This window comes from Pezoporus flaviventris, unplaced genomic scaffold (genome assembly GCF_033815535.1).
Source record: "Pezoporus flaviventris isolate CSIRO_AGI_PZ_B2104156 unplaced genomic scaffold, CSIRO_AGI_Pfla_v1 ptg000069l, whole genome shotgun sequence".
Taxonomy (NCBI): Eukaryota; Metazoa; Chordata; class Aves; order Psittaciformes; family Psittacidae; genus Pezoporus; species Pezoporus flaviventris.
In genome coordinates, this window is record NW_026892617.1 from 2528326 (window position 1) to 2539766 (window position 11441).

Genomic DNA, 11441 nt, shown 5'->3' on the forward strand with positions numbered 1-11441 from the left:
TCATAAGGAACTGAAAGCAGGATCTTTCAACATGAAGTGGTTGGTAACTTGATCTGGAGGCATCACTTCCTGATCCAACCCCCATCCCTCAGCCAGTTCCTCTCCTTCAGGCACCTGCAGCCCTGGGTGCTGGGGCAGTCACCACGCTCAGGACAGCAGCAGCACAAGCCAGGAATGAGTCACGTTTTTTATTAGGACAATGAGAAATTGAATCTACAGCCTGTTGTTTAACAGTGACAGCAGCGTTTCAGTGCATGGGAATGCAAATTGCAGTTTAAAGGTACAACAGTCACAGAATCACAAAATGGGGTTTGGTTCAAAGGGACCTTAAAGATCATCTTGTTCCACCCTCCCCTGCCATGGGCAGTCATTAAAAGTGACAAGAAATCTTACAGAATAGGGTTAACAAAGCCACTCCTTACAGAGTACCATAAAGCGATGTTATAGCAACCGATGCACCTCAGCTTTAAGCCTTCTTCAGGGTTTTGCCACTGTGTCAAACGAGGCTGGGACACATACACTCTCCCTGACACTGTGCGAAGGCCAGCTCTCAGCAGAGCAGACGGAGTGATGCTCTTCAAAGCAAAGTCAGACTGTGACTTTAAAAACTGGCAGAATTCAGACATGTAGCACTGCAATGTCTCATGTACACCACTGTGGGGACAGGATGACAGTACTGGACAGAAGTACCTCCAACCAAAAGGTAATATTCCATACAGTTAATTCTCTAAAGAGCAATTCTTCCATTATTTGTGTCAGTGTGAGGACCAACAGCTCAGTAACGTGGCCAAAGGGATGTAGGCTGCAACACACATGAACACATCATACAAGACCTGCACACTCTGTGTTTTCTCACAGTCACCCTGGCCACAGGGAGCTGAGGGGGGGACTTCAGATAGGGTGATTCGTGACCCCAGCAACACATTCCAATGAGAAAATACACTTCTTTCTCTTGAAAAAGAAATAGGTAACATTTCTTGAGGCCAATGTACCTTGTCCACCCATCTCTGACACAGCAGAACAAGAATCACTGGTAGAGAAGCTACTATTGAAATCCCTTGGAAAGGGAGCCAAGAACTAAATACTTCTTTCTTCACTGCACTGTTCCTCTTAATGCGAGACAAGCGGCTGCATCCTGGAGTCTCAGAACTCTTTTCTTGAATCATTTACGATTCTCAAGAAAAAAACTCTCCAAAACACATCCCTGAATCTTGCTCGTCTCTGGCTCCGTCAGCCACCTCAGTGCCTTGTGACAAGCACCGCAGACACCACTTCTGTGATTCAGACCAGAAGCAGCAGGCTCACAAATGCATCACCTTGTCCCTTCCCCACCCCAGAGGGAGGACAGACCCTTCCCCCTGCTCCACTGCAGTGACCGCCTCACCACACGTGCTGTCCAAGCCCAGGAAAGGGCAGCAAACACTCTCACAGCTTTAAAGTGCAAAACCAGCATCAAGTATGGCAAATAAAGCCAGAGAAATAAACTTTCCCCATGCCCTGAGCAAGCATCCTACTAGGAGCAGGGACCAGTCAGGACTCCAGCCCAGCAACTGTCCCCATGACTGTCTTTAATGCCGAAATAAAGGCCTGCATTGCCTCTGGCTTTGCCTCACTCTGCTTCACTGAAACCTGCATCTCCGAATCTGCTGCCTCGAGCAAGAGCTCTGTTAGGAAGAGGCAACCTGTGTCATCCTGAGCACTGAGATAAGCTTTCCATGGCTGGACACCAGCTTTGCTCATAGCAATAGTCTGGATGTGGACAACGTGAAGAGCTGTCTGTATGGTATCCGGATGAACTGCCCCACACCAGGGCAGAGAAAGGTGCCAGTTTGTATCCAAGCTCAGCCAGGTCTTCTCAAACTGTTCTGCAGTCAGGTGAACATCAGGAACTAAGGTCAGGCTGCCTGTGTCAGGATGGACCTTGAGGACTTCTTTATCCTCTTCAGAAATCAGTGACTCTGAAATGAAACCATAAATATGTGAGATGCAGCATCCAAGGTGCAGCTCCCAGTTTAACAAAGAACATCTTATGCAGCCACCAAGGTGGCTGGGATCACAGCAACTGCCTCCAGCAGCATCCTCTGGCCCAGTGAAGTGGTGACCAGCCACACATTGCACAGGATAGTCAGAACACTAAGTCAGCATTCTCAAAGCACTGTGATCTTCTTCCAGGTATTAAACCCACACTAGAACATCTACAAGTGGAAACCAGCTCCCAGATGGAGTGAGTTACCTGTGTCTCTGTTGCTGGAGTCAATACGAGGAGAACAAGTGTAAGAGGGTTCTGCTGGCTGGTGAGCAGTGATAAGTGCCCAGCGTTCTCTGCCATAAACCGGTGCAAGAGTATTAAACTCTGAAGCCCACGCATTCACGGGTTGCTCAGTTTTATCTTCCAGAAGGCCCAGGGAGGGATCAGACTTGGGGCTGCACAGGACCCGTTTCACTTGCTCCACACCAGACTGCAAAAGGCGATAGTAGAACAATCCACGGTCTCGTACGGCCATATCCGTCTCCTCCTCTGGGAATCAGAGAGACATACTTTATGGAGAATTCTATCATCCAGATTTCCTTGAAGTACTAACCTTTCATCATTAAAAATGGACTCTCAGGGATACAGTGTAAGCCTGCTGCACTCATCAACCAGACACCTAGGGGCCAAGTAGAAGCCTAAGGCATAAAGCCACTTTCCCTTGCCACCCACGATGGTTTCCTCGCAACTAGGACACTGACACACGGCATCCATGCACTGAGAACACAGCCAAACCAGGTCCCAGAAAGCCTGTACTACAGCTTTGGGGAAAGAGAATGAAGGGAACCCACCTATGCAGAAGTAGAGCAGCCTCCCTAGCGTGTCCTGACACTCAGCAGGACGGGACAGGAAGAGGCGCACCAGCGCTGTCAGAAGCTCCATCTTCACTGCTGGAAACATCTCTGATTTCACATTCTCCACAAAGTCCTCTAAAACATAGGGAGCATTTGGTACTTTCTCACCGTGGGTGCCCAGGAGCCAGATCAACGCTTGCTTGCCCTGAAGGAACCACACAGAAAAAAACCAGCAAATAGGTGCTGTGCACCAGAAAGACAGAGTTGACCTGAAACAAACATACTTGAGAACACATCTTCTGAAGGTTTCTGATCTTTGCCCACCAATCTCGAGCCCAGAGGACAAAGAGTCATTGTCTACCCATCCTCAAGAGCTACCAGCCCAGGGCACAAAGCCACCTTACCTCACTGTCCTGGATGGTGTCCTCACAGCCAGGCAGTGCCTGACACACTGCATCCGTGCACTGGGGACACAGCCAAACCAGGTCCCGAAAAGCCCTTATGACTGCTGCAATGAGACAAAGTGCACAGCATTCCCCAGGAGTTACAGAACCACTAGGGAAATAGATTCCACAAACACCCATTCAAGAGTCTTTGCAAATCTCAGTTAGGGAGGTCAGTGCCTTGCTTGTGACTATGATTTGAGACACCCTTCAAAGCCCCATGACACTTTGGTTGTCAGAGCAAAGGTGCACCAAAGCCCTGAAACTTCAGATTGTTCCTCTGGCTGCTGGAAATAACCTCTTTTCTGGACATTCCCAGCCTTTAAAAAGACACTGACTCATGATGATTCACACAAACAAGGTCAGAATGACAAAACTAACACCAATTCAAAACAAGTCTTTTGATGAGCTTTAGGTTAGAATTGTAAAGGCTCTGGTGCCCAGTTACAGAAGCAGCAGCAGCTTCCGAGACCTAATTCAAGAGCTGAGTGAAAGCGTGTGATTTTTCAAAACTGAAAGCAGGACCACTTAAAAGAGAGGGCTGAAACAGCAATGATAACCTTAGATCTGAGGGCAGCAGAAGAAAAAGATGCCTTGGTACAACTGAATCAGACTACGGAGCATTGTGTACAGTTCTGGTGTCCTCAACATAAAAAGGACATGGAACTGTAGGAACAAGTTCAGAGGAGGCCACGAGGACGATCAGGGGCTGGGGCACCTCTTGTATGAAGACAGGCTGAGAACACTGGGGCTGTTCAGGCTGAAGAAGAGAAGCTGCGTGGAGACCTCAGAGCAGCTTCCAGTGTCTGAAGCGGGGCTATAGGGATGCTGGGGAGGGACTCTTCATTAGCGACTGTAGTGACAGGACAAGGGGTAACAGGTTCAAACTGAAACAGGGGAAGTTTAGATTGGATACAAGGAGGAAGTTCTTTACTGTGAGGGTGATGAGGCACTGGAATGGGTTGCCCAGGGAGGTTGTGAATGCTCCATCCCTGGCAGTGTTCAAGGCCAGGCTGGACAGAGCCTTGGCTGACATGGTTTAGTGTGAAGTGTCCCTGCTCATGGCAGGGGGGTTGGAACTGGATGATCTTAAGGTCCTTTCCAACCCTGACTGTTCTATGAGGGACAGAAATCACAAGGATTTAAAAGATCTATTCATCATCTTGGCCCTCAAGCAGTCACTAAAATGCCTCTGCTGAGTGAGTCCTCACTCCCCATGTCAGCAGGTGGCAGCCAGAAAGGAGCCTCCCCATCAGCCCATGAACACAGCTATGACCCCCACAAAGGAAGGAAAAACTACAGTGTCTGGTCACACCAGACATCCTCAGCTCCACCAGGAAGATGCCAGTTAAAAGCCAAATGCCTTTGAAAGCCTCGAGTTTGGGATCACAAGCCCCAGCAGCACCATTCCTGAAAGCATTAGCCAGGCAAACAACGTGCAGATGATTACCTGAAGTGATATGTTCCTGCTGAAGCCTCAGTAGCTCTGTCAGAATCCCCACACACTGTTCTGTGTATGTCCTAGCAATATTGCCTGCAGAGACACCAAAGGTCATCAAATTCCACCTTTCAGCATGAAATAGGAACCACGAGCCCAACTCTTCATCACAAACTCACTTTAAAGCAACAGGCTTCCTCTTTTTGACTACAGCTTCAGAAAGTGGAGTCAAACAAGCCTGTTCTCCACACAAGGGATATGTTCCTTTTTCTGAAGCCATGCCCCAGAACTCTGAAGTTTTCTTAAATGTAACATAAGAAAGGATTTTTGCATCCCTGGCTTTCTCCTTATGAATGATACAGAAACTCCTCAGTTTTAAAGCTTACACAACCAAAACTAAAGTGCCCCAAATCATCTTACCTCTGCCTCCATCACAACTCAAAGAACAAGCAGTTATTAGAGCAGCTCCTCCACACACTACACTAAGACTGATTAATAAGATGAAATGCACCATTTCTTTAGAGTACCTTAAATATCAGAGCACAGATATCTGAAGGTTCAAGGACATTATGAAACAATTCAATGCTAGGACACTCATCAGAGACCAGCCCACCTTAAAGTTCTCGGGCTGCAGCTGCTCCCAAGGCAGGACACAGCTCTTACCTATGGCAAAGATTGCCCCTTGGGCAAGCTCTATCGATACATCATTGCAGTAGCTCTTCAGCTCCTCCAGCACTTGCTGTACATTTTCATCATTCACCAGCTCGCACAACACATCCATCTTCTGGCATTTGATGTAGTGGGGCTCTGAATACGAACAGAAGAACTTCTTGTAGTGGCTGCTGAAATGGCCAGGAAGGCTACGAAGGATCTGACGCACGTGGCACAGTGCGGTGAAGCAGAGCTCTCTGCTCTCAGAGGTGCAGGCAGCCAGCAGCGGGCCCTTCACCCTCACCAGAACATCTGCCTGCACGTGCGGGTACTCCCTGGCCAGCACTAGGAAAAGCTTGGTGGCTGCCATCACAACGCTGGGGCTGCTGCTTTTGAGACAGCCATCCAGTAAATTGAGTATGTCAAAGAGCTCCTCCTCAGCGCGGGGCTTGTAGCGTAGCAGGAAGGTGAGCACCTCGCTCTGCCCCCACTGATCCAGATCTGCCATCCTGCCGAGAGAACAAACACAGTTTCCAGGAGTCAAGAAGCACAGAGATCTGCACTGCGCAGAGCAGAGGCCTGAGCTCCTTACAGTGTGTGTTCCAAGCCAAATGCTGTGCTTCACAAGTAGGTACCACGATTTTCTCTCAAGAGAACCAGTTTGTGCAGATTAGGATCACTCATGTACACTTTTTCTGGTACTCTAAGCTAGACAGCAACACTGACAAGAACCCTGGGCAGAGCAATACTGCTCTTCTGCCAGATCATGCAGAATTCCCATGGCAGGGGGGTTGGAACTGGATGATCTTAAGGTCCTTTCCAATCCTAACTATTCTGTAATTCCACAATTACCTGCAGAAAAGTTAATCTCTTCAGCAATGGATAAATTATGTGTCTTTCAAAGGATTGGGAGAGACACAGCAGAACATACCTGTGTACTGTTACCAAATAACCAGATTAAGTTGCCCAAAGAAGTGGTAAATGCTCCATCCCTAACAGTGTTTAAGGCCAGGCTGGACAGAGCCTATGGCAGGGGGTTGGAACTAGATGATCTTAAGAACCCTAACCGTTCTATGATTCTATTAACCTATAGCTCAAAACCAAACCAGCAAACCTGAAGCAAAGACTCCCTGGAAAAGCAGGACAGCAGAGATTTCTCTTCAAACCTTAGCAAAAAACCTGTTTCGTTTCTCTTAGGATGGGCACTACCCTCTTTGGGTGCCCGACTCTGCCCTTCAAGTTCTGACAGGAGCTCTGCTAGCATACAAAAAGCAAGAATAAGAACGAAGCTTCCAGCACCATCTTAAGAGCAAAGAAAACCAACCTGTTGAGGAGATGATGGGCAATGGGTTTGTTGATGACAACTCCTCCCTCCTTCTTCAAGATCTCTTCTAATGCCCTCAGACAATTCACGACTACAATAGGATCCGGGTCACGAAGCAAACTGTACAGCTCATTCACCAAAGCACCATCTGCAAAGCAGCAGAGGTCCTTCCATCAGATTCTGTTGTCATGCTGCAATTCAATCACTATCTATAGGCATTTAGCAACAACAAACGATACAGCTTGAACTGCAAGAAGGAGCCAACAAAAACTTCCAGCTCTGCAGTAACGCCTGCAACTTCTCCCTGAAGGGCTGCGGATGTGGGAATGGTGCCCAGCCCATCAGAGACTCTGGAAATGGCCACGGAATCATGGAACCATAGAATCAAACAGGTTGGAAAAGACCATTAAGATCAAGTCCAACCATTACCCCAGGACTGGGGGTATGCTAAAGCAATCTCTGAGGGCCTCATCTACATGCTTTGTGAATAGTTCCAGAGATGGTGATTCCACCAATTTCCTGGGATGGAAAGGATGATGGATAGCACCCATGCATGGCAGGAGGCCTTTTAAAAGCAGGTATGAAAGAGGCACTCCAACAAAGAGCCTCACAGTGCTTGGTGCCCCATTACCAGTCCAATCTGCACTGACAGCCTGCTTATCTTCCTTCTTCTCCCCAGTCCCTCTATTGTACCACTACCGCAACCCAGCGACAGCGAGCCCAGCACAGGCCTGCACAACCCCCAGGTCCTGTGGGTCACCCCCTCCTCCTGCTGAGCTCCCCACTGCAGAGCCCTGACCCCACTCACCCACTTCACAGTCCCCCTGCAGCTTCAGCATCTTGGCGCAGCCCAGCACCGCCACTCTCCGCACGTAGGAGGCTTTATCCCGCAGGCCGCTCAGGAGGGGCTGCTGCAGGTACTCCTGGATGCCGGGCATCCTGCGGGTAGGAGGGAGGGAGGGCATCACAGTGGGACACTGATACACGGACTGACTCCACAACTCATTAAAGTTGTAAAGTAGGTATGATTTATTCAGCGCTGAGGCGCATGGGGATTGCTCCTCCAAAAGGATGCGCACCTTTCCTTTGCCACTCAGTTTGTTTATATTACATATAATGATTACCTAAACATGGGATTGCTTTACGCCTAATACATATGCAAAACCTATTCCCATCTAGTATTATAATTAGTTTTCTGGCATTCATCCCATTGGTGCGCCTGCGCAGTGCCTCCTGGTGGTGGTCGTTAGGGGGTCATGAGGATGAAGGTCTCTAGTTCCTCTTCATCACTGCGAGTAATCTCTTGCTTTCACAGAGACTCAATGGGGTTTCGGCTCCTGTCCAAACCTCAGGTTCGGTACAAGCCGGTTTTACTTATCTTAAAGCAGAAACTTGTCAAGTTTGCAAATGTTGTTACTCTGGCTATCTTTTGTTCCTTTGCTTTCTATGGATCCTATTTAACCAAGAATGTCTTCAATGTTAGGTTATGAATCTGATCTACTACAATTCTGCCTCGCAGCCGTAACTCCTGCAATTCTGCTTCACCGTTCTAGCAACTTTGACTCCTACGGTTCTGCTTCACCAAGCACAGCGACTGCTTCAGCAAGCAGGCACAATGTTAACCCTTTATTTCCCGGTACCAACACGGTCCTCCTCCCGCATCACGGCCACCCCCCCTGCTCCCTCCCATCGCACCTGAGGCCGCACATGCTGCGGAGGGCGAGCCCCCTGACAGCAGGGCTGGGGTGGGCGCAGTCCTTGCGCAGGGTGTTGACCGCCAGCAGCGCCAGCTGCGGCTGCCGCGGGGCCTGCGCCCGCACGTACAGCGACACCAGCTTCTTCTGCACCACGTCCGGTACCGCGCTGGCCTTCACCATCTCCGGGAACAGCCCCGATACGTCCACTCCCTGCGCCATGTGCCTGCGGCGGAGACACGGATCAGCAAGGGCCGACTTCGCGACCGGGTAACCCCACCGGACAACCCCACCGGGTAACCCTACCAGATAACCCCACCGGATAACCCTACCGGATAACCCTACCGGACAACCCCACCGGGTAACCCTACCAGATAACCCCACCGGATAACCCTACCGGGTAACCCCACCAGATAACCCCACCGGATAACCCTACCGGGTAACCCCACCGGATAACCCCACCGGATAACCCTACCGGGTAACCCCACCGGATAACCCCACCGGATAACCCTACCGGATAACCCCACCGGGTATAAACCACCGGATAACCCCACCGGATAACCCCACCGGGTATAAACCACCGGATAACCCCACCGAGTAACCCTACCGGGTAACCCCACCGGGTAACCTCACGGATAACCCCACCGGATATAAACCACCGGATAACCCCACCGGGTAACCTCACGGATAACCCCACCGGATAACCCTACCGGCACCCTCCCCGCCGCCGGCCCTACCGGATAACCCGCAGGACGGCGTTGCGGTACCGCATCCGATCCGCTTGTACGTGCGGGTTGGACAGCGCCCGCCGCAGCTCCCGCACCACCTCCTCGCCGCCCAGGTACGGCATGGCCCGGCTCCGTGCCCCGCTCCGGGCCTCGCTCCGCCTCAGCACCGCCCCGCGCTGCGCACGCACCTCCCGCCCCGCCTCCTCGCCCTCCGCGCCTGCGCGGCTCCGCCCACCCGAATTCGGCGGGAAGCGGGGTCCCGCGCTCCCGCCATGAGCGGCACGGTGATCCCCGGGACGCCCATCGCCGTGGACTTCTGGAGCGTGCGCAGGGCCGGCGGCGCCCGCCTCTTCTTCCTCTCGCACCTGCACTCGGACCACACCGTGGGGCTCTCCAGCACCTGGAACCGGCCCCTGTACTGCTCGCCGCTCACCGCCCGCCTCCTGCACCGCCGCCTGCAGGTACGTGCGCCCCGGCCCTGCCCTCACCGCCCGGCCTGCGCCCTGCCCCTCATCGCCCGCTCCCCGCAGGTGCCGGCGTGCTGGATCCGTCCCCTCGAGGTGGGCCAAAGCCATGTCCTGGGCGAGGAGGTGACAGTGACTCTGCTCGACTCCAATCACTGCCCCGGCTCGGTCATGTTCCTCTTCGAGGGCACCTTCGGCACCATCCTTTATACAGGTACGGGGCAACCCCCTGCGGCCCTCGCGGCGGCCGCCGGCCCACCCTGACAGTCCTGTCCTTGCAGGGGACTTCCGCTACACCAGTGCCATGCAGGGCGAGGCGGTATTGAGGGGCCGCCACATTGACCGCCTGTACCTGGACAACACCCACTGCAACCCGCAGCGGTCCCTGCCCTCGCGGCAGCACGCCACGCACGAGGCCGCGCGCATCATCCGCAAGCACCCGCGGCACCAAGTCGTTATCGGTAAGCGCTGCCTCCGCCTGCGGTGCTCTTGCCTTCCCCCCCCATCCCTGGTGTGCTGCTCATGGCTTTCCTTGCAGGTGTGTACAGCCTGGGCAAGGAGATGCTGCTGGTGGACCTGGCAGTGGAGTTCAGCACCTGGGTGGTGGTGAGCCCCTGGCGCCTGGAGCAGATGCGGCTGTTGGAGCTGCCTGATGTGTTCACCGCTGAGGAGGGCGCCGGCTGGATCCGTGCGGTGGATGTCGCTGAGATCCGCTGGGATACCCTCGTCAGCTGGAACACGCTGCACCCTACCATCGCCATCCTCCCTACCGGCAGGCCCATGAAGGTCACGCATCCCAACATCCACCTCATTCCGTACTCGGATCACTCGTCCTTTTCGGAGCTGTGCGAGTTTGTGAAGTGGCTGAAACCTTGCTCAGTCATCCCAATTGTGAAGGGCGGCATGTGCCAGGCTTACTTTCAAGAATACCTAAGTTCTGCCCCCCAGGCACTTCCTGACCTCAGAGTCCTAAAACCTGTGCAGGAATCTGTACAGCAGCAAAGCAGAAAGAAAGGGCAGGAACCCAAGTGTCTCTTGAAGAGAGCTGTGTGGCATTCTGTGCCCAGAGGAGTTGTTTATGAGTCGCTAGAGAAATACCCTGAGAATTCTGAAGAGTTCAGAGGTTTTGAGGTTCCTCAGCAGAACTGCTGCGAGTCCGCTTGCTGCTTGACTGAAGGTTGCACTTGTCACATGGGCAAGGAGAAAGGGAAGGAAGAGCAGAGTGGAGAACAGCCAGGAGTAGCCAAGGCAGCTAGTGCTGTCAGCCAGGCGCCTGTTTCCGATGAGCCCTTTCCAACTGGACTTGCAGAGCAGTATTTGCTCACTCCCCTGAATGTCCTAAAGCAGAATTCCTCACAGAAATTTGACAAGCTGGTGGAAGACTTCTTTAGGAGATGAGAAGCACTTTGAAAAACTGTGACACTTGCCAGTGCCAATGCGTTCTATGCATTCGAAGGCACGGGCTCAGGTTTCCCATCAGAAGAGAGGAGCTGCGCTCTTGGGGCTCTTTACATCTTACTAGGACGGGTTTGTGGGCATTAATGTTTTAAAGTGATTTCTTTTTCTATCTGTTTGCATCTGTTGGGTCTCCACACTACACTTGAGCAGTGCAGTCCTGCAGTGCGTGTGCCTTGTCTCCACTTTTTGCAGTGACTTACCCGTTTCTTGTGGCAAAAGATGCTGCTAGGTGGAGTCAAGCTGAGCTGCAGAGGGTAGGAGCTGCCTGCAGCTGAAATAGTGGGGTTGGAATGTGTGAAAGAAGCGAGTAGAGCGAACCTGAGAGCCCTACAGATTCTATATTGACAGTGGTTCATTTCAAGATGAATTACAAATATTAAGGTATTACCAATATTATATGTTATTATAAGGTACTATT

General features: G+C 51.9%; 2 protein-coding genes across 2 annotated transcripts; one reads left to right on the top strand and one right to left on the bottom strand.

Moving 5' to 3' along the window:
* Positions 1–818: 818 nt before the first annotated feature.
* On the bottom strand, positions 819–9247 carry AP4B1 (adaptor related protein complex 4 subunit beta 1). The gene is made up of 10 exons (XM_061471983.1): positions 9111–9247; positions 8375–8599; positions 7488–7618; positions 6680–6827; positions 5368–5864; positions 4717–4800; positions 3228–3331; positions 2821–3028; positions 2234–2518; positions 819–1958 (listed from the first exon to the last, which is right to left on the bottom strand). Exons 1-10 carry the CDS (start codon positions 9221–9223, stop codon positions 1531–1533), a joined length of 2223 nt encoding a protein of 740 aa, XP_061327967.1. The 5' UTR covers positions 9224–9247; the 3' UTR covers positions 819–1530.
* A 50-nt stretch (positions 9248–9297) lies between these two features.
* On the top strand, positions 9298–11081 carry DCLRE1B (DNA cross-link repair 1B). The gene is made up of 4 exons (XM_061471984.1): positions 9298–9562; positions 9632–9779; positions 9847–10026; positions 10104–11081. Exons 1-4 carry the CDS (start codon positions 9374–9376, stop codon positions 10961–10963), a joined length of 1377 nt encoding a protein of 458 aa, XP_061327968.1. The 5' UTR covers positions 9298–9373; the 3' UTR covers positions 10964–11081.
* Positions 11082–11441: the final 360 nt, after the last annotated feature.